The 23,455-nt window shown below is 35.5% G+C and overlaps 1 protein-coding gene across 1 annotated transcript; it reads left to right on the forward strand.

Annotated features, from left to right (window-relative positions):
• Positions 1-1,711: 1,711 nt before the first annotated feature.
• LOC116165335 (lysine-specific demethylase RSBN1L) lies at positions 1,712-21,824 on the forward strand. The gene is made up of 7 exons (XM_031479682.1): positions 1,712-1,885; positions 1,949-2,128; positions 11,837-12,870; positions 12,924-13,391; positions 14,404-14,823; positions 18,248-18,398; positions 18,451-21,824. Exons 2-7 carry the CDS (start codon positions 1,960-1,962, stop codon positions 19,443-19,445), a joined length of 3,237 nt encoding a protein of 1,078 aa, XP_031335542.1. The 5' UTR covers positions 1,712-1,885; positions 1,949-1,959; the 3' UTR covers positions 19,446-21,824.
• The last annotated feature ends 1,631 nt before the right edge of the window (positions 21,825-23,455 follow it).

The following is a 23,455-nucleotide window of genomic DNA, read 5'->3' on the forward strand; positions in this document are numbered from 1 at the left end:
TTAAACAAACTATTTTTGAAGTAATTTTTTGGTAGTGAGAAAGAAAATCGAATAAGACGATCATTTTAATAGATCAATCAGATCAGAAAACTAACATGGTTTGCTACTGGATTGAAGCAAATATTTAATGAGCAGAGTGCTGATTGTGTCATGTGTCATTTTTTTGAAAATAATCATGGTGAGCGCAACCCTACCTGATTCATTGTCTCCAACGTCTGACCCCAGTGGGCAATGCATCAGTTATTGACATTTTGCTTTTGCTGATCAATAATGATGAATAGCATTTGATCATATCAACTATGATAAAACAGGAGTAGTTAATGGGGATATTAAAATTTAATATCCTCTAATAGCTTCATGATAGAGGGCGACTTTGTAGCTGTTTCATTACAAAAGGAGCATTTATCAAAGCCAAGCAAGGTAGGTAGGTACTATCTTTGTTTAATAAACTATTGAGAACTTCTACGACATTACTTTCGTAATCCAGTTGTACATGTTAAATGTTAAGTGAAAGGACTTTCCGGAAATGTTACTAATACCAACCTAAAAAAATATAGGTTCATAACTTGTTTATTTCATTATTTAATTTCAACACAGACAATCGCTAGGATTTCACAAGAAAATATTTCAGTCAATAATCTGCCTTTATCCCATCAACTCAAATGGCAAAACAGTAATAATTTTAAATGTTCATTCTTACGAGTGGGCAGCCCTACAATTTAAGCTGAAAAGGAAACAATTTCACGTCCGAACCGAAAAGTTGTATTTTCCAACTTCTGTTATAAGGCGCTATTATGGGCACTTGATCCGTCCAAGGCCTTATCTACAGTTTTCAAGATGTTATTTAGATTGTTCTTTTTGAATTTGGTAGCTCATACTACTGGCATCTCAACCAAGAAAGATTTTGACGATTAATATGTGTAGAGTGCGCAATGTCAACTTTCTTAATTAGATATTTTTTTGAAATTTTTCTAATAAAGACAATCATATCGCATATTGTTAAAATCAAATGATATCGTTGTATTGTTGGTTGCTTGCTGTACGTGTAGGTTTTCATTGTGAACTCTACCTAATACTTCATTTTAGAAACCTTTGTTCATCGTGTGTCACCAGTTGCCTATTTCAGTGCGCGTATGTTACCATTGTATACAATGGTTTTACATGCCTATATGCAATGTTTCTACAATCGTCTTTCATTGTTTAATATCTCATAAATTGCAATGTATTGGAATCATTAATATTTCTGATAAAAAGACAGGAAAATTAGTAATTTAGGCGAATTGCGCAGTAAATTTAGCTGGCAAACTTCACCTCCATAACTTCGTATCTTTTCTAAGAATACGTGTCATCTGGAGATGCCTTCTTTAGAAATGATATATTCAATGCGCTTTTCTAAGCGTTTTTGATAATATAGGAGTAATATGCAGTTATATATTGAAATTACAAATATTTTTAATATAATAATTAACAGCATTTTTCCCGCGAATGGCCTACGTGACCAATTCAAGGTTGGCTGCCTTGTACTGTTGGTATGAAAAATCAGTGGCGTAGAAGAGATAATTTTCATAGTTAAATTCATTGCATTTATTGTTTTAAAATTCAATTGTTACATTATTTATTAAGATTTTAAATTCAATTCCATGCTTTTGGGCTTGCATGCGATTTTTATACATGCGAAATGGCTATTTGCTTAGAATGGTAATGTATGGAACAGGAACAGAACCGCAATGGATAACATTTACAACAATTTACGTAAAAGCAATATGGCTGCAACTTCAGTTTTATAGCAAAAATGATATATTGACATTCATTTCCCATGAAGAGTATCCCTAAAGTTTGGTACAAATTATTATAAATAATTCGATTAAATGTGTCTCATATACAGGTAATCGCCGTACGTTACGCTATTATTATTTATCACAACTAATTTGAAAATAACCCCTTACAGAAACAAATATTATGGCGTCTAGTGATGATAGCCCACTAGAAGATGAAAGAGTGTCTTCTCCTATTATGACTCAAGAACTAACTGACAGCAATGCTACAATTGAGAAGTGTGGAAAAAGTGTTGCACCTTGTAGCTGCAACACTGAGAAATGTGTATCTAATGGTAACAAAAATGGCATTGGTAAGACAATGTTTATAAACAACTACTTTTGTGAGTTCGAGCATTTCAGTTACTTGAATTCATGTGAGTCGTGCTCATGCAACTTTCTCGTTTTGTATAATTCACAACGAATTTGCATCAGAATGACACGTTTGTAACGTAATTATCAAAGAAGTGACTACAACTTCTTAAGAAATTAATTTCATTATCACGCTTAATTCAAGTGTTATAAATATGTGAAATGCAGGAAATTTGTGGCCACGATATCGTTGAAATCAGTGTATATTGAGATTATTGTATTGTAGTTAAGAGTGTGATCATGTGCAGTGCAATTTTTCTCTATTGCCATGTTTTAAATTGGAATCCTTCCATTGGTAGAAAGGTGGGAACTGTCGTGTTTGTCAAAGATCCTTTGCTCTCGGGAACCATTACAATAACCGAAAAGTTATTAATTGTCTGCTTTGTTTCTTCAATTATTTATTATTGTTCTCAGAAATAGACATTTTACAGACACATAGGGCAGAAATAAGGAATTTCGAACTTACTTCATTGTTTATGTTTAGTTAATTGCTGTTGGATTCAGGTCATTTTCTAAACAGGGGCGGGTAAAGAGGAATTTTGTAAACAAAAATAATTCTGGTCAAGAACAAATAATTTAAAGAGAAGACTAGTAAACATTTTGTTTGTTTTTATATAGTTATCTTTCTCATATGTTGGTAAGGAAAAGGATGTCACTACCCTTGCATCGAGCTTTACAACTCACTTTCATTATTACAAAACCGTAACAAGCCATATTGCATCAGGGAGTTTTTGCAGTACGCTTCTTTAAGACGAATTCTTTGTGTATGTATTATTAATAAAACAAACAACACTTAGTCATGTTCTCATGAGTTCGAAATGACTCATGGGAATGTTCGGAGTTAAGTACTTGGAATTATTTTTCATCACTTGACGAGAATTACAGTTCTAGGCAGGTTTAAATGAAAGTTCGGCTAATTTTCTTTAATCATACCTCAAGAAAGGAGGTGCCAATTTTTCACCGGACCTCATTTTAAAAAAATGTTTCTTGTAGTTTTTATGCTTCTAGAATCTTCTAGAATCGGCCAATGGGTTTATAAATTTTTTTCTATCTATTTAGGTTTGGCATGCGTTTTTAAATAAATACCAGTGATCGTGACTTTCGTAAGAAAATTCCATAAGACTCGACTAGTGGAAGTGTGTTAGACTGAGCTGATCTTTCTCATCTCTCTTACATTGCAACGATCTCGGCAACGACCATCAACTGGATTCACTTTGTGTTTATTTTAAAATAGAGGGTTCATACATTGTGGAGGAATCCGATTTTTTGTAGATACATCTTGAGCTGTTGGTCATTTTCAGAATCAGGATTTACTAGGATTCCTTCAGAATGTTATGGAAGGGATTTGTAGTGGAATTTACTTAGGAGCAGTTAAGTCTGTCCTGCTTCGCAGAAAGTAGATAAGCAAATTTTATCCGCATTAAAATATTTTTGGCTGTATATGTATTATGAGATGTATTTAAGATGTACAGGGTGTCCCAAATTCGAGGGTGACCATTGTGATCTCGGAAGCTGTAGGAGATGTGAAGTTGCTTTTTTTGGAAATAAATTAGGAACATTTGTACAAAGATATAAGGTGGCTATGAATAAAAGCATCTATACAGGACTAGAGCTGACCATTAAATTTTGTGTGGGAAAGAAATGTTTGAGAAACTTTTGCATTGTGAGTGTTGTAAAATGAACCGAGGGGTAGCGAGAAACCCCCAGGGTTAGGGAGGCGGGGGAAATTTAACACTACCTTTCACGGCGTTAGATTTGCTAAATTAACAATGTCGAAAATGACAGCTGTTTAGACAACGAGGTTCTATTTTAATCGCTACAAGGGATATCTTATTAATTCTCTCAACTTACTTCTTCAGCAAACCCCTCCCTCCAGCCCCCACAAAACCGACAACCAATATTCGCGCTACTTAATGTGCAAATTCAGACTTCCAACTTCTTTATATTTAAACAAGTATAAACTGTGCACAACTCTTGTGCAGATAAAGCGCATTTTTTTAAACCGAAATAGCTTTTGTTTTGACATCACCAATGGATACATTTCTTACAGACGTCTCAATCGCCCTTTGTGAGTACCCTCTTCCGACAATCCGTTCTTGAGGTATAGGGGAATATACCCGATCATGATAAGAGGTCGAGGAGGAGGGGTATGGTTGGTAGAAATTAATTCCTCTCGTTGAGACCTTTCATTAGAGTACCATGAAGGATATAACTAGTAGAACATGTGTTTACCCCCCCCCCCTCCCTCCCCATTTTCTAAAGTTTAACTTGGCAGGCATGCGTATGCAAAATCTGAGACCAATTGGTTGTCGTATGTAAAAGCCGAGGTAAAAGCTATGCATGTTTCACTTTCAAAAACAGCATCTCACGAAATAATTCGTGGGGGGGTCCCCCTTTTAGACAGCGAAATTTGATGCCCGTCTGGCACACCTTCAAGGTATAGGCTACCTAAACCTACTGCGAAAAATTCCAGGACTCTAGGACCATTCCCCTAGAATTAGTTCAAAACGGTAGAAGTGGGTCCGGACGGACGGACAAAACGCAAACAATGGCAATTCTTAAAAAATGTGCTAAAAATAATATTGTTTTAGAAATGCATTTATGTCGGCTTGTCTTAACGTATTTGTTAATTAATTAATTCTTGCAATACTTCAATTTGAATATCCAATATTATGTTTACGTTAGGTGGAAGGGCAGGATTAGGTGGAAGACTGAACCTCGCCCTGTTTTAATGAATCATGCTGTCTCTTTCTTCACTTTCAATAGTCAATTATTGTTATTATTATTATATATGAATACTTTTGATATTTTTTATCAGTTCTTTTTGTTTGTGATTTGTAGTAATAAAATATTGTTTGCTTACATTTAAAAACGTCCTTTTTAATACGGTATAATTACAATACATGTATAAATATTAACAATAAACGTGTATAAATTGTGCACAAATCTTGTGCAGATAAAGCACATTTCCAGCCAATTTCGTCAAATTGTAAAAAAAAATTTTTTTACTTTCAAAAACAGTATCTCAGGAAATAATTCATGGAGGGGGGGGGGCTTCCTTAAGACAACAAAATTTGATGGTCGTCTGGCACACCTTCATGGTATAGGCCACCTTGCAAAAAATGCGGTACAATTCCCTTAAAATGAGTGCAAAACCGCAGACAAATAATAGCACATTTTTTTAGTTCTTAAAAATGCGCTTAAAAGTAAATGAAACGCTAATATTTAAAGACAGTTTGCTGTGAATGTTTCGTGGCCACCATATTTTTTGGTGTAAATTTAGTTTTATTGTTAATTTGAGGGTGGTAGCATTTAGTAACTAAGTACCTATGCAAGCGTGATACATTTATTTTTTTTTAAATGACAAGCATCCAAATTATAAAATAAAAATGCAGGTCCGTATTTAAAATAAACTTGATGGTGGCTTCAAAAAACCCAAATGTTGAACTTGAGAATATTATTATCCCAGCTTGTAATGAGAAAGTAGGGTTAGGTGGAAGAGCAGAAAGTACAAGCTAAAGTCCACCCTGTTTTTATTGTTTTCTTTTTAATACTGTTTAATAATAATAATAATAATAATAATAAAAAAACACATAACTCCTTCTTCACAGAAACACGCCACATTTTCACAACCCACTCGTATTCAACCGCAACGCAAAAACCTTAACAGAACTACAGGCTCACAACATACTAAAATATCTCCACCTAAAACCCAAGCAACTTCACAAATACAACCTCAAGAACAAAGAAACATCATAAATACAAGTAACGCAACATGCACTACAAAGACAGGTCCACCCAATAAAGTTACACGCCCTAGCACAATTAAAAAACACATAACTCCTTCTTCACAGAAACACGCCACATTTTCACAACCCACTCGTATTCAACAGCAACGCAAAAACCTTAACAGAACTACAGGCTCACAACATACTAAAATATCTCCACCAAAAACCCAAGCAACTTCACAAATACAACCTCAAGAACAAAGAAACATCATAAATACAAGTAACGCAACATGCACTACAAAGACAGGTCCACCCAATAAAGTTACACGCCCTAGCACAATTAAAAAACACATAACTCCTTCTTCACCGAAGCACACCACGTTATCACAACCCACTCGTATTCAACCCAAACGCAAAAACCTATACAGCACTACTAGCTCACAAAATACTGTAATATCTCCATCAATAACCCAAGCAACCTCACAAATACAACCTCAAGAACAAAAAAACACCATAAACACAAGTAACGCAACATGTACTACAAAGACAGGTCCATCCAATAAAGTTACACGCCCTAGCACAGTTAAAAAACACAATACTCCTTCTTCTCAGAAACAACCCACTCGTATACAACCGAAACGCAAAAACCTTAACAGCACCACAGGCTCACAAAATACTGCAATATCTCCACCAAAAACCCAAGCAACCTCACAAATACGACCTCAGGAACAAAGAAACACCATAAATACAATTAAAAAACACAAAACTCCTTCTTCACAGAAACACACCACGTTATCACAACCCACTCGTATTCAACCCAAACGCAAAGCCAAAGAAACACTTACACAATAAACTCCATTTTAATAAAATTACAGGAATTATTATAATGATTTTTTTTTGTTTTGTTTTGTTTTCCTCTTTCCTGATAGCGTTGGCTATTGTGCCCATCAATAGGTATGTTGGTTAAGTACGAATTACGTGTGTGATTTTTTTTATCTTTTATTTATTTATTTATTTATTTTTTTTTTAAGGACCCTACATAACTTCACCAGACACAGACACTAATCGTTACTTGATTTTAATCCGTGCGATTAGTTAACCAGGCTAGGCCTGAGTTCTCACAAGAAACACCGACCATAATAATAGTAAAGGCATTATTATTATTCCATTTAATTATTGCTAGTATTAGTGGACTTTTTGGACAACTAGGTGAACGCCCATGCAGAGCTTGTGAATATTCCTTTTGAGGTGTTCCATTTCCCATGCAATGTTTAGAGTCGACCTCTATCTAGTAGTTCGAGTGCACCGCCCACGCCACAGTCCTGTTGTACATTTGTAATGCGCGACATTCCTACAGGACGTGCCGTATGCTTAACAGCTCGCCGCATTGTTCCCGGCTTTATGGTTCAGTGGTAGAGCATTGGACTATAAATCCGGAGGTGGGGTGTTCGAACCTGGGTTGAGGTGAATTTTTCATCTGGAAAATTACCTTAGACCAGTTGCGAGCATTCTGCCGGCTACTCTGAATTAGGTTTTCCTGCAGTTTTCCTAATTCGTAAGGTAAATACCGCAGCATTATGCGGGTCACTCTGTAATTAGGCACAAGCCTGTTGAGGACCCAGAACAAGAGAGGGATGATAAATAAATATAAAGACTATGCAAATTGCATTTCGAACGAAAGCGCAAACCCTCACCTGTCAAAGCGCTACGTTTTCGCTGGGTCACGATTTATTATTCCTGTGAAACTACCTTTAATTTGCGATGATGTAAATATTAATGCAATTTATAGCTAATTTTTGCATTTTGCATTCTTAGTTTAACGTCGATTTGAGCAAAAAAAGAATATATAAATTATTTTTTAAAAAACTGGTGTTTTTCATATCGATTCTGATTTAATGCACTTGCGACTGGACTGTCCGGTTGGTAAGCATATGTTACAGAAGTGGTAATCACGAAAAAGTTCAAATCATTTCACCCGCAAGAGCCCATTTTGCGCCGATTTCTGATAGTTTTTTCATTTTCAGTTTGGTGTCGTTTTGTGTAGACGCTTTTGAATTTTGTATGGCGCTGAAAGTGTCATACAATGACCACATACTTCCTCTTTCGATCGCCGTGCTAACCGTTCGAATACTTTGAATATTAGCGAAATTTTTAATTTTTTTTTGAAAAAGTATGCAAAAAAAATTATTATTTTGCAACAAAAAAAGAAATTGGGGAATTTCGGTTTTTTCCTATCTCCAAAAGTTTTCAGAATTCCTTCACTTTTTAAGCAGCGCAACTTTGCTTCCATTTAACCGACTTCAAATCTCTTACGGTTTACAAAATCCTAATGGGCACCCTTGAATTGGTACAGGGTGTCTGTACAGTGCCCATCGTGAATAATTCTTGCACTTGAAGTGAAGCCCATCTAAATCTAAATTTTTTGTTGGTAATGCTGCCAAAAATCCACCAACTAATTATGGTTAACTTGGAAAAACATTGGTGGCGGAGACTAGAAATGCAGTTTTAGATTTTTTTAAAAAATTTCACTATTTTGATTTTAGTTTCTGTGATGAATTCTTAGAAACCACTGAATCCAAAATTTCGATTCGATCCGATAAATACTTCTGTAATAGGCACAAACTTAAAACTAAATAATATAATACTAAATTACTTCCTACCGAATCAGGGTGAATGATTCTCATTTACATCCTGTCTGTCAGTTCTGAATTCCTTTAGCAATTACTAATTACTAATTAATAAAAGTTTGTGGTACAAACTGAACAAACATATTACCCCGCTCCCTCCTCCAAATAAAACAAACAAAAATCCCTGGGGTAATCACTAGACCTAAAATTTGTACAATACTTCCCCTTCGGGGGAAGTCCTCCAGTACTTCCTCTTAACTTCCCAGTACTTCCTTGTACTTCCCCCAAACTTCCCTTGTACTTTCCCGAAATTCTACTGTAAGTAGACATTGATATGTGAATGTGTGTAATTTATTAGAATTACTTTTACACAATAAACACGATTATTATTATTATTATATAGACTTTAGATTTGCTTCTTGAGTGTTATACGTAGTAACGCTTATAACGTGCCCACGAAAATGCATTACATGCGAAATGCGAATGGATGTGAAATGCACACTATACATGAAATGAAAAATTAGATAAGTGTTAATCATTATTTATTTTCACACTTACCTATTTAATATTTACCTTTGTATTTACATGAGGTTTGAAAGAATTTTTAATATGAAAGTAATTAAGACATAAATAATTGTCCTGCCAGCATTTATTGCAAAATTTTATAATAAAAACATATGTACGGAATAATAATTTATAGATGGATACTTAACAATACTAATTTATCGGTAATCACGCAAACCGTTACCTAAAAGTATTCAGACTCCCATTAATAATTGAAATCTGAAAATGTGCATACTAACATAGTTTTCCATGATCTATCGAAAGAAAATATTATCATCATTGTGTCACTTCCAGTTTTAACGGATGTGGATAGCTTTTAAATAGAACACCCTATATTTTATTTCCGTCATCTACATGAAGATCTACGTCGTTTGATACCACATTTCCCTATACCCAGCATCAAAGGTTTTCAAGCTATTCAAGATTTTTCAAAATTTCTGTTTAAATCATTATTAGGTTAGGGGTTGATATTATTGATATTTTATGTGATTATGTAACAGTACATTATATACCAAGGTAGAGAAGTCTAGTATTATTGCCTAAGCACGAAGATTACACCCTGAGGCGCTTGCGCCGAGGGATGTAAGGTGCGTAATAGACTTCTCTATCGTGGTGTCTTAATTTGAGTAGGATAACATGGCTATCTTTGTTATTATTATACTTACAAATTCGGTTAAATTGGCAAAGTTTACGTGTAGTCTTTGATGTTGATGCATATTCTGATGCGATATTTTGAAAAAAATAATTCGTTTCGTAGTAGATAATTGGAAAAATGTGAAAATCGCTTCAAATAAAAGTTGCAAGATTCGATCGGATAAATTCAACGGATATTCAATAGAATTTTTTTTTCAAAATGGCGGTTTTCGGGATATTGACATCAACTTCCTTGTTTTGAATGGACGCCATATTGGATTTTTAAGTCACTCCATAGAGAAAAAATTACAAAACCAGTGATATACTAAACACCTAGTATTTCATTTGGGAATCAACCTTGCATTTTTGCCTCGAAGTTTACAATGTATTTCTTATGGCAATAATTCCATGGCCGATTGTGATTGAAACCAAATTCGTTCTTTAGTTGTCTCGCTAGCTGGTTTTGTATTTTTGTCTCTATCGAGTGACGTAAAAGTCAAATATGGCGTCCATTTAAAATAAGGAAGTTGATGTCAATATCTGGAAATCCGGCATTTTGAAATTTTTTTTCTACACTCATTGAATTTATCCCATCGAATCTTGCAACTTTTATTTGAAACTTTTTTCGATAGCTCTTGTTTGTTACTAAAATATTTGAATTTTTTAAAAATGGCGATTTTCCATTTTTTATCAATTACCTAGAAACCATTTATTTTTTCAAAATCTCGCATCGGAATCGGAATATCCATTAGCATCAAAAACTATACAACTGTTCCAATTTAACCAAATCTGTAAGTATAATAATAACAAAGATGGCCATGTAAGGTATCTACTCAATTTAAGACATCCTGTATACTACTTCTTCCACTACTAGTAACGGGCGATCAAAAATGAGTTACTATCGAATCGCCTTTGGAAATTCAAGTTAAGTACGATTTACCATGTAAACAAAAATTCCAAAGGCGACTCGACAGCAACTCATTTTTGATCGCATACTACTTGAAGTCCTCTAAATTAACAGATCTATATTGTTAAAAAAGTGAACGGTTGAACAGAATTTTTGGTTTATTAATTTAATATGTCAATTACGTGGATGGAAGTAACAGTCAAGGAGGCCGTATTTTCTTCTGCTATTGACATATTTTCAAAGAGTAGTTTCGTTCGAATTTTTTCGAAATGTGATAATTGTATGTAATTTCTCTTGAAATGGCGGATGGTGGCAATTATTCATTTTAGAGAACTTATCTGAACGTTTATTGAGCGAAATTTCAGGTTGTGATTTCTAAAATTGACAGCGTGACAGTTCTCATTATTGACTACTGGTTAATAATGACCACATTATTAATTACTTTGAACAAGTGACGAGAAAGCCTGCTTTACAAGTGGAAAAAAGGTTAATAATTATGTTATCAGGCACTAGTAGTGAAACAACAGGTTTTGATTTTAGGTATCTATATAGATAATCACAATCATAGGTGTTGACTTTTTTGGAACGAGGCGGGATTTATGCACTCAGAAATAACTGCTTTATTACTTTTTAAGTGTTTACCAGATTTTACCTCTCCGGTCACCTTCTGTCACATTACGCATCATATGAACAAATGAGTACTTCCTCGTTACTTCCCCGTACTTCCTCCAACTTCCCCGTACTTCCCTGGACTTCCAGTACTTCCCCGTACTTCCCTGTACTTCCTCATAACTTCCTCCATTCTGTACAATTACTTCCCCTGGTGTTTACCCCCTGCAAAAATCTGATGACTCATCGCACAAGCTGATAATAAAATCGTTATTGAATTTAAATATAAAATGCTACACAATTTTGAAAAATATTGTTAATTGAATTGCCTCTCGAAGTTAATTAATCAGAGTGACATATTGGAGTAATTTGAATAATTTTCTTTCACTTATAACAAGGATCAGCCACAATTTTTGTTTTTAGTGCATTTGCCATAAAAATTATAGCTATGAATTCTGTTTGTCTGAGGGTGTTAGATCAAAATCAAGAATTTGGTGTGTTTTTGTCTGCACAAGTTAACTTGAATGAAAATTAATTAGACTAAACCCCACATTAATATTACACAAGTTTGTTTATTTTTAGGTAACGCAAATTTGTCAGAAGACGAGGTTTATTGTAAAAAGCAGTGCCTAAATTCGAATAACGAAATTTTACCCTACCAGAAAAAGATTAATTTGCCCGTTGAAGATACTTCCCTGGATAAATTCTTTGAAGATACGCTTCAAGAATTCTGTAATAAATACACCCGCCCCAAATCGCCTAGCGTCACAATTGAAAAGTCTGCAAATGGAGTATTGCCCAAAAGCTCTCCCCACCTGAATAATACCATCTCCAACAATGCTGAAGAATGTGAAGATGAGACGCCGAGTATTAAACATGGGGCAGCGCCGGACGACGCTGTTAATGGCAATGAGCCGACGAATAACTGTTCCGCTTTTCCTAAAAATGTAATTTCGATTAAATCCGAGGAAGAGAGCCAACCTGACCGAGATGAGGATGTAGTAAAATATAATTTTAAAACATGTAATCAAAGTCCATTGGTCGAAACCATCGATTATAAGTTACTTGAAGGTAAGAGTGGTCTTGATTTACTCACTGCTATAGAGGAACAAACGACAGTGAAGTTAGCGCAAATGGAGTGGGAACGTACCTTCAGCCTGTCTACCAATGGTTCACTAAATAAAGATATCCCACGTAAATGGCAACGAAGAAGATCTGTAGAGTGCGCCGTATCTAACATTCACGAAAAGCAAAATGGTGAAACCAACCGCGGTATTAAAAGGGCTAGATCTGCGGATCTAAATTATTTTTCAAAAAATAAGATTCAAAGAATAGACTTTAAACCATTCGCCGACCTAAAGAAGGGCGAATTGAAACCATGTGACTTTCCAAAGAAAGAGAGGAAAGAAGGGGTGGACAAAAAGGATAGAGATAGAAAAGATAGGAAATCAGATTCTATTCGATCTGATCGGCACAATTCGTCCAAGAAATCATCAAGAGCGTCGATCGGTATCCAAGCTCGATGCTCTAAAGACGGGATTAAGCATAATATGAAAACATTATCGCCTCGACCTTCGCTTATGCCCAGTGGAAATTACCTTTATCCGCCCACCGATGTAAGTATTACGATGGTCGCATTGTCTTTAATCAAATTGTTGTTAATTTTTAGTGTAAACTGAAGTGGAAACGATATTTTCACGTCGAATATCATTGCAATGGCGGCGCGTCGGTTCTGCACGCCTATCAAGACGAGATAAAACATTTGAAGGAACAAGAAATGCGCGAATTAGCTTTAGAATTCTTTAAGGTGGCGTTTTCGGAGGACGAAAACGGGAAAGCGTTTTATGTGATGGCGATAGTTCACGGAGCAGCTAACTATCTCCCCGATCTCTTAGATTATATGGCGGAGAGGCGGCCAACCCTTCCTGTTAAGCACGGCCTGCTTACCAGATGCTCGGATTTAGAAACGACTACCTTAACTGCGTACCATGAAAGTGTTGTGAAACATTACAACCACGGTACCTACCGATATGGACCATTACATCAGATAAGTTTGGTTGATACCGCTCATGAAGAAGTTGGGGGATATTGTCCGGACGTTCTTGACAAGTTGGAGGAAAATATTTTTTTGAATTTGGTAAGTTTTTCCCGCATCACGGACAGGGAAATGAAAAACTCTTCAGAGTAATTCAAATTGGTCTTTTGTATGTGCAGAGGAGTTTCTTTTTCCTTCGGGTTTACTTTGAGATACACGATAAAAATACTCTTGCTCAACACCTATCCATACTTTTGATATACATTATAGTTTCACAAGAAAAAGTCAGTTGTAGTAGTTGTTCTGCTTGTTAGCACGATAACTCAAAATTTAATAGGACAAAGAGTGTAAGTTTTTGCACGTGTAGACCCATTGGAGAAGACACCTATTAATTTTCCGACAGGTAGACGCCATCCTCAGAAGTAACTTTCTTAGTTATGGACCGATCTTAACGAAATTTCAACAGTAGCTTTTGATATATGTAGACAAACCGGCCAAGTATAATAAAATTGTAAAAAAAAAAGCTGCGCGCGCATGCGCAGAGGTAAATTTCTTATTTGAAAAAATGTCTTCTTGAATTTTAACAGTAGATCCTTTAGGTAAAGGTAAATCGATCTATTATATATTAAACATGTGATAAACTGCGTGTGCGGATGCGCAAAACTAACTTATCGCTTGGTTATACTCGACATGAGAAAAGCTGCATGCGCATGCGCATAATGTTACACATTTCTAACTCACGTGGCCCCTCCAGAAGCTCAAAACCTAATCAGTTCTTCCCCTATCGCTTATTTGTGAACCACATATGAGCGTTATATTTATGTCAAAGCGTTTTTGAATTATCGTGCGAACGGCCGGACGGACAGACTGGCGGATTTTTAAACCATTCCTTCAAAGTGTGTAACAAAATACAGGACTTGCCATTAAACAATTTTATTTTATTGAATATCTTTATAACTTCATTCTTGATCTCGAGCAATAGTACCGGTCAGTGTACACTTGCTTTAATTGGGGTAGAAAGTAGCGATCTTAATTGATATCCACCATCGCCATGTTTTTATCCGTTTGACTTTAATGAATGCGAAAAATAAATAAATGTTTCTTCTTTGCGTAGACCATGCCCTGGGGCTATCTTTCTGTAGTTCATATGAGAAGGCAAGATTCGAACGACGGGCCAATCTTGTGGTGTAGGCCGGGAGAACAACTCGTTCCTACAGCGGAATGTGGGAAGTCGCCCTTCAAAAGAAAGAGGACCGGCATTAACGAGTTACGAAATCTTCAGTATTTACCAAGATTCTCCGAGGCGAGGGAGTACCTCTTTGAGGACAGAACCAAAGCGCATGCCGACCACGTCGGCCACGGTTTAGATCGTAAAACGACGGCCGCCGTCGGTATATTAAAGGCCATCCATGGGGGACAAAAAGATGGCGATAACAATCGCGTTACCAAAGATGTAATTGCCTTTTCGGCAAAGGATTTCGATGTGTTATCGGAAAAGCTACAGTTGGATTTACATGAACCTCCTACTTCACAGGTACTTGCATTGTTTTTAATTGGGGTAAATAGATATACAATTGCTTATTGGTATTTTTGTGAATATCGTGTGAAAACCAAACTAGGCTCATCCCTGCTATTTTTTGTGGAATTGGTGATAGGATTATAAAACTTTGGTGGGTGATTAAATAAATTGAATGCTCTAAATACCATAAACTCGCAAATTAAAGCGACACACCCTGTGTATTTTTACAGTGTTGGATTTCACAGACAATTTTACGTGTACTAATTTGTCTTTGAGCAAAGACACATATACAAGATGTTAACATAAAGGAAAACATTACAAATTGACAGAACAGCTTCCTAGCTCAAACCAAAAAATCGCGCTTTTGGAAGAGCGTCTTCAAAAAATGGTAAGTGTAGAGAAAAAGGTTTCCCATGAAAGTTTATTATTTTCCGATGTAAAATAAGAATATTTAATAAAAAGTGTAGGTGTCTATTTGATAAAATTACGTTGCTCTATATTGACCCTTAAGGGACACATGTGAAAATGTTCGTAGCATCATTAAATGGGCCCCTCCTATTGAGGACCCAACCTTCCTTGGTTTTTGGTGATGTGGTGATGATGAACAATTTGGCCTGCCTGGCCCTGCCAGTGATTTCGAGATTTGGCAGTTTGGGTCACCATGTAACTGTGGGATGCGTGACCATGGGTGACCATGAGGTCATTTTAGGCGTTAAGCCCCAGTTCCTGGCCAGTAGCTTTCCACAGGCCTGGAATGCCAGGGTCCCCACTGGTCAAAGTTCAGGTATTTGGCCTCTTCACTAATATTGATGGTGGTGTCCCGCCATAGTCGGTGCCCTTATATTGGGCTTCCTCCTTCTGAGGCACCGGCACCGTTTTAAGTGGAATAATGCTTAGACCACCACCTCTGTGCGATGTGCAGAGCCTTTTGCAATTGCTCAGATACCACTGTATTGTGTTTACTAGAGATTACTATGGCCAGGTCGCTTGCATACTCTTCTTATCAAGAGCAACTAGGGAATGCAATACCGGAATTGCGGGATCCCGAAATACCGGAATCCCGCAGGATTCTTGCGAGATTAATCCCGCACATAAATGGAGCGGGATCCCGCGGGATTTGCGGGACTGAGGAATTTGTCGACCAAGGGGACGACTCTGTTTACTTTGTTAATGAAACTGATAACGGCGAATTATTTTTTAAATAATTGTTAAACTTTTTTCGTTAAAAATGTACTATGATTTTTGAGGCACTTTAGAAGACTTTTTGTGCTTTACAGGTAAGGTTTTTTTGAGTTCTAAGTTAGGCCGAAGGTACTTTTTGTTAAATATTGTGATAATTAGCGATTTATTTTAATACAGAAGTTAATAATTAGCGATTTATTTTAATACAGAAGTTAACATCTAACAATCCCGCAAAAAAAAATTTTTAACCCGGATTGAGAATTTTGCTTGCGGATTGCATTCCTTCCCTTCCAACAAAGTTATAAGACTAGAAACCAATTTCGAAAAAAAATTCAAAGGGCTGTAACTTTTGAACTAGTAGCCCAATCTTGGAACTGTTTGAAATGATGGATTCTACAGGCCACATTCTATAAGAAAATTTTTTTTCCGGGTCGATCTGAGACGATTTTTTTGAGGGCCTCAAAAAAAGGCAGTGTACAACCTTCCTTTTTTACCAAAAATCGACTGCACCAAAATTTCTCGGGAAAACACTTTTTCTTATTAATTTTGGTGCGTAGAATCTAAAACAATTCGTACTTTTTCGATCAGACTTCTCAATCAAAAGTTATAGACTAGAACCCAAATTCGAAAGAAAATTCAATGGGCTGTAACTTTTGAACTAATAGCACAATCTTGGAACTGTTTGAAATTATGGATTTTACAGGCCACGTTCTATAACAAAAATTTTTTCCGGGTCGATCTGAGACAATTTTTTTGAGGGCCTCAAAAAAAGGCAGTCCTTTTTTACCAAAAATCAACTGCACCAAAATTTCTCAATCAAAAGTTATAGACTAGAAACCAAATTCGAAAGAAAATTCAAAGGGCTGTAACTTTTGAACTAGTAGCCCAATCTTGGAACTGTTTGAAATTATGGATTCTACAGGCCACATTCTATAAGAAAATTTTTTTTCCCGGGTCGATCTTGAGACAATTTTTTTTCGGGGCTCAAAAAAAGGCAGTGTATAACCTTCCTTTTTTACCAAAAATCGACTGCACCAAAATTTCTCGGGAAAATACTTTTTCTTATTAATTTTGGTGCGTAGAATCCAAAACAATTCGTACTTTTTCGATCAGACTTTCAATCAAAAGTTATAGACTAGAAAATTCAAAAGGCTGTAACTTTTGGACTAGTAGCCCAATCTTGGAACTGTTTGAAATTATGGATTCTACAGGCCACATTCTATAAGAAAAATTTTTTTCCGGGTCTATCTGAGACAATTTTTTTGAGGACCTCAAAAACAGGCAGTGTACAACCTTCCAACAGCTCTTAGTGTCCCACGGCTTGATGCTTGGCACCACTCTTTTGAGCCATTCTGTGGTGGTCTCATCAGCTCAGATGACTAGCCTGGTGTGAACTAAGAACCTAGGAATTGAGGACACACCGTTCCTCCTTTCACAGGGTCCTGTGGAACCGTACTCCCACTTGGACCTGTCAGTTCCATACATGGCTGCTTCCTTATCTGGGCAGCCTTGGATGTGGTATCGTTAGACCGGGATCTTTTCTTTTTTTGTCCAAGTTAACCTTGTTGTCGAGATCTATAATGTGTTGCCTCAGCCAATGGTACTGTTTCCTTATAGCACCCTTCATGTTGGGGAGCCCGATTTTCAGCTGGATTTTGGCCAGCATACTTCCAGCCTCATCTGGATTTTTTGACTGCACTGGTTGCTGACTCTAGCGGTGCACTACTTGGGTCCGTGTGAGGTTGAATAGCCTCAGCCCCAGTCAATATACAGGGCGTATCAAAATATTCAAATGAGGCAGATTAAACAATAAAATTAATTTTTGTTCATCCTCTTAGGTATAAAAGTGGCTGTAAAATGAAACAATGTAAAAATATATAGGGAAATGGAAAAATATACAGGGTGTGCCATTTACATTTTGAAATTTAGATTCACTTCCGCATGAACCTAAAGTGCTTTGAAAATAGTATTTCGAACATTCAGTTCGTTTTTACTATGTCATCACCCAGCAAAATCTGTTTATATCTTCTATCACCACAGGAGTGCGACTAGTTTGTACTACGCTCTGTATGCCTTAGACAGACCTGTATGTTTTCAAATTTTCTGATACAGTTATTGATTGAGTGTTTCCAGGTGCAAAATACAGTTGTGGTATTTATAAAAGAATCAAAATTTTTGGAATCAGAATTCAAAATTAAATTTTTGCACACTCCTCGGATTGTTGCTTCAGTAATTGTAAAATTAATTTAATTTTTAGTGTGTTACGTGGATCGAAGATGCCAAGTTAAACCAACTACGTCGTGATGGTATTACTTATGCTCGAATAAATCTGTACGATAATGATATTTATTTTTTACCGAGAAATATCATTCATCAATTTAGAACTGTGACCGCGGTGACTAGTGTTGGTAAGTTAAAAGTTTTTAGCCGGATTACAATTTTGATATCTTTCTTATGTAGCTTGGCATGTTCGTTTGAAGCAGTACTATGATATTAACGACGAAAATTGTTCTCAAAATGAGATAAAGGAGAATAAGGAAAATTTGACGTCCTTGAAAAAAGAAAAGCATTTGGAGAGACCTCATGTACAAGCAAATGAAAAACATAAAACAAAACCGGAGTTAGAATATAAAATGTCAGTTGAGAAAAAACACAAAAGTGACGATTATTACCACAGTAGTAAACATAATCGAGTGAAAGATAGAGACAAGGATAAATATGGGAAGGATAAAGACGAAACGGAAAAGAAAAAAGTAAAAGATGTGCACGACAGACGGGAAAAGAACGACTCTGACAAAGCCAAGTCAGGGCAGGAGAAGCACGATCGTAGTGACCGACATAAGGATAGAAGTCATGACAAACACAAGGATTCCAAACATAACGATAAACATCACCATCACGATAGTCATCGAGATAAAAAACATAAAAGCAAACACAGTAGTTCTCATAAAGATAAAGATTACTATGAGAAAAAACACTCCCACTCTGATAAACACAGACGCGATCATAAGAGCCACTCTGATAAATGTAAAACCTCCGAAAAGGAAATGGATAAAGCAATACCAAAAACCCCCACAGCAGACGACATTTCAGTGAAAGTCTCTCCAGAAAAACCTGAAATAGTCAAAGTAAACCACGAGTCAATATTTTCGTCTAATTGTTCCTTACCGCACAATGTATCAGTGCCAGACTCTACGAGTAACGTAAACTCGAACGTGAGAGTTAGTGAAGAAAACTTAAATACGACCACCGCACAGTTTGCCGGCGCGAGTGTCGGTAGTAACAATAATCAAGTGAAATCTAGTGATATTGGTGAATTGTTTTCACCGGACCGAAAGGCAGTGGCAATTCAGAAAAAAATCCAAAAAATTGCGAAGCGGCCCAGATTATCGCAGTCATCTGACGTCCTGGGCGATATACTGAAAAACATGGACAAAAATGACTTACGAAAATAAAACTAAGTGAGCGATAGTTGTAATTTATAATTTGTACAAAGTGTTAAAAGTTGTTGTGTGTCAGTTCATACTTGTAGCAAGTGTGTCATTTCCTTATGGTCGACAAAATTAGAATTTTTTTTATTTATTGTTTCTAATGCTTTAGTTATTATTTTGTTTTGTCGATATCAATTGGAATACCTAAAAGAAATTCTTATTAATTAACGTAAGGTACTTATTCTAATTCACATTTTGTGTTCGTCTTTCGGTGAGGTTATGTGCAATGTGCATACTGTTAATGATGAAACACTTTCTTATTTTTCGACCACATTTTATTACTTTGAATTTCCTGACTTGGGACCAGAGTTGTACCTTCTCATTTCAATAATTCAAGATCGTTCAAAGACACTTTGAATCTCAATAGAACTGTAATCACTTTTTATCACTAATAGTATGTGCGGTAATATTTGTGGTATGGGCCTACTAAATTTCTTTTTCATTATTCTATCTAGGAACTCGTCTGAAAACGTTCGAAGGTGGTGAGTATTTATTGTTTTAGTAAAATAATGATGCGATAGTCAAAATTGGTTCTACGTTTAGTAGTTCATTGATTGCAAATTCACGAACATTTAGTTAAATTCGGTAAAAGTGATTATTAAACCATTTACTGCACACTTTAAACAATTCAGTAGTTCTGGTATTGTAAATATCTACTATTACGAATATTTATCAAGCAGATTTAGGCAGCTTAAAAATGGACATTTTTGTGCAAACATTTCATAATGATATTACAAAAAATCTTGTAGTTTTTTGTGAGCCCCACGACGGACGGGATTCACTAGTGTGCACTAAAAGAGAAAAACAGTATTTTTATTATTTATTTGATGCGGAAAAGCTTAAAAGAAGTGCCATTAATAGCGTATCTACCAAGCTGTTTATTGAACACACGTAAACATAAAACACACAAAAATCAAAAATTAGTTTACCCTCCTTTTTCAAAACATTTTAATACAGTGGAAGTATGTATGGGATTTTGTACAAATGTACTCTGTATAAAGAATGTGTTGTACTTTTATTTAAAAGTTGAAAATAATTTGAAACTTTTTTGCAAAAAAAAACCCACCCACTGCGAGATATCCTTTATCCAATGATGTCTGAAAACCCAAAAAATATTTTTATTTGATTCAACTGACATTTTAATAATCAGTAACACAAATGTTTAGCACAATTATGTACCATTTTTAGGAAGTATATATTTTGGATGAAATCATGTACGTCATTTAAATTAAATGAAGCTCTTTACCCAGATAAAAATTGGAGAATTTGCATGATTTTTCCTTGTAAAGTGGTGTAATGTAAGCAGAGCAGTGATAGATGATGACAATACAAATGTTGTCATTAGTTTTGCTATGTAATTACTAGTCGACCTTTTACTTACTCGGAGGTTGACGGTAGGCTTACTAATCGTCTGTTTATAGAAATAATGTAGTGTTACATATTTCAGTATGAATTGATTTATCTTTAAAATGTGTTTGAATAGGTACCTGTATTTCCAGTTACTTTTGTTTTCTATTGCATATCCAAATTTTTCGATCTCAACGTGTAAATATATCTATTTTGCTAATGTGTAATAAAATTCACACTGTATGAATAGAATACTTTTGTACATATATAAGTAGAGTGTACAGTTTTTTACGTAGTTGTATAAAAATTTAAATATATAAAATTGTTAGAAGTGTAGTCGATGACTATTACGATTATATTTTCATATCACTGGCAAACACTTTATTTATTTTTTCTTTTATAGTTTATAAGTTTGGATAAATTATCCAGTCATTGTTTTGTATTGTTTCTATTATGGCAGTTTCTCTGAAATCATTTTGTATACAATGTATATCAGATGCAAAAAGATGCAGACATACTTCAAATGAACCCGATGAACATAGATATATATTTTTTATAATCCTCGAACAAGAACGGTATTGAAAGAATCCGTTTCTTCAACCACTAGTCCAAATTTTTAGAAAAATGTATTTCAAAAAAACCAGTCGCTACTTTTTGTCATCTGCTATGTTCTTATTGATTTCTTAATGGAATTTTTGATAGCTCAAATTCCTAGGTGCGAAGAACTTAAATTATGTTTCTATACAGTGCCTACTCTTATTTTGTTGCTAAGTTTATCACAGTATTAATTTGTATAACATATTCGTATACTTTTAATGTGATTTTTGTGTTTCTAGTTTTATAGGTGCGAGTACCTGTTGTAAATGTCATTAAAAAGTATCAAATTAGTGAAATTAGTTTTATCGATAAGCGCAGTATTTCATGCTTTTAAATGCCATTTCCGACAATGCGAATGAGGTGTATTACGTATTTAAATACATTCAGTCCTATCTTGTTTTTGTAGTCTACGTTTTCTTGAAGGTCAGGTTTTCCTTATTGCAATAACATATCGAAAACCTTATTTTCAATTATTTATTGTCAAATGCACCTAGATTAAATTTGGTTAAGAGAACATTCCATTGAAGTTGAATTTTTTTCAATAAAATTTAATATTAAAATCCTTTTATGTACTGTACCATTTAATGATTTAATCCAGACGGTTAATTGATGAATGGATTTTGATTGACTTAAACTTAGTGCTTAGCAACAATGATGATACATTGTTCGCATTCCTATTCTTGCACTTCCCAATGTAAGAATTGTATAATATGGAAACAACAGGTATTAGTACAATGTAATGTAACAACTTTGATTCTCAAAGTTGCCATTATTGCAATGGTAGGATTCCTCAGGGTAGCACATTGGGTTCACTTCTTTTTAGTAGTGAAATTGATGATTCTTCCGCGGGAGCGATTTAAGTAATGCTCCTACAAAAGGATTACCTCACCTAGTGTCTATCGCATTATTTGCTCTCGAAATGGCAAAGAATTTAGAGCTGCCTTTCCATATAAATAAGTTGCGCTTCCACCTACGTTATAAGAGGCAGATGACCTTAGTTACATGGAGGCAGTGAAAAGGGTTTAAATATGGGTGTATGCAAAGATCATGTTACGATTAGCAGGGTTCGCAAATGGTCTCTTTCTTAGACATTGGTCTCGTTTTTTCAATGCCGGTCTCTAAAAGTCTCTATTTTTCATATTTGGTCTCTAAATTTTGCATGTTAAAAAAGTATAATTCATAATTGATAAACCGCAGAAATTTTACATTTTTAGCGCATTTTTTAAGAATTAAAAAAAATGCGTTTGGTCCGTCCGGACCCACTTCTGCCGTTTCGAACTACTTCTAGGAGAATGGTAGGTAGTCCTGGAATTCTTTGCCGTAGGTAGCCTATACTTTGAAGGTGTGCCAGACGGCCACCAAATTTCGCTGTCTAAAAGGGCCCCGCCCCCCACACGAATTATTTCCTGAGATGCTGTTTTTGAAAGTAAAACGTACATAACTTTTACATACGACAACCAATTGGTCTCAACGAATCAACCGTTTTCTACCAACTACTGCTCTTCTTTCTGTCCTCTTATCAAAGTAGGGTGTGGAGGGGCAGGGGGGGGAATAGTTTTATCCTTCATGGTACTCTAATGAAAGGTCTCAACGAAAGGACTTAATTTTTACCAACCATAGCCCTCCTCCTCGACCTCTTATCGCGATCGGGTATATTCCCTTATACCTCGAGAACGGATTGTCGGAAGAGGGTACTCACAAAGGGCCATTGGGACGTCTGCAAGGAATATATCCATTGGTGATGTCAAAAAAAAGTTATTTGGGTTAAAAAAATGCGTTTTATCCTCACAAGAGTTGTGCACAATTTATACTTGTTTAGGTATATTGCCGTTTATGTATCTCATCTATTACAAAATAAATATTTTTTGCTTAATTTTGTATGGAAATTGGTTCTCGAAGGTCTCTAAATGGTCTCTATTTTTAAATATGTAATTAGACACCAAGTCTCTATTTTTTTGCTAAAATCAGTTGCGAACCCTGGATTAGCTAATTGCTTTTATTAGGAAGCTATATTGTCCACATTTTAGGAT

This window comes from Photinus pyralis, unplaced genomic scaffold (genome assembly GCF_008802855.1).
Source record: "Photinus pyralis isolate 1611_PpyrPB1 unplaced genomic scaffold, Ppyr1.3 Ppyr1.4_LG3a, whole genome shotgun sequence".
NCBI lineage: Eukaryota > Metazoa > Arthropoda > Insecta > Coleoptera > Lampyridae > Photinus > Photinus pyralis.

Excerpts from the sequence above, each read along its gene's own strand:
- LOC116165335 (XM_031479682.1), top strand. The coding sequence starts at position 1,960 with ATGGCGTCTAGTGATGATAGCCCACTAGAAGATGAAAGAGTGTCTTCT. Across the intron at positions 12,871-12,923 it reads ACCTTTATCCGCCCACCGAT|TGTAAACTGAAGTGGAAACG; the intron begins GTAAGTATTACG and ends GTTAATTTTTAG. Across the intron at positions 13,392-14,403 it reads AAAATATTTTTTTGAATTTG|ACCATGCCCTGGGGCTATCT; the intron begins GTAAGTTTTTCC and ends TTCTTTGCGTAG.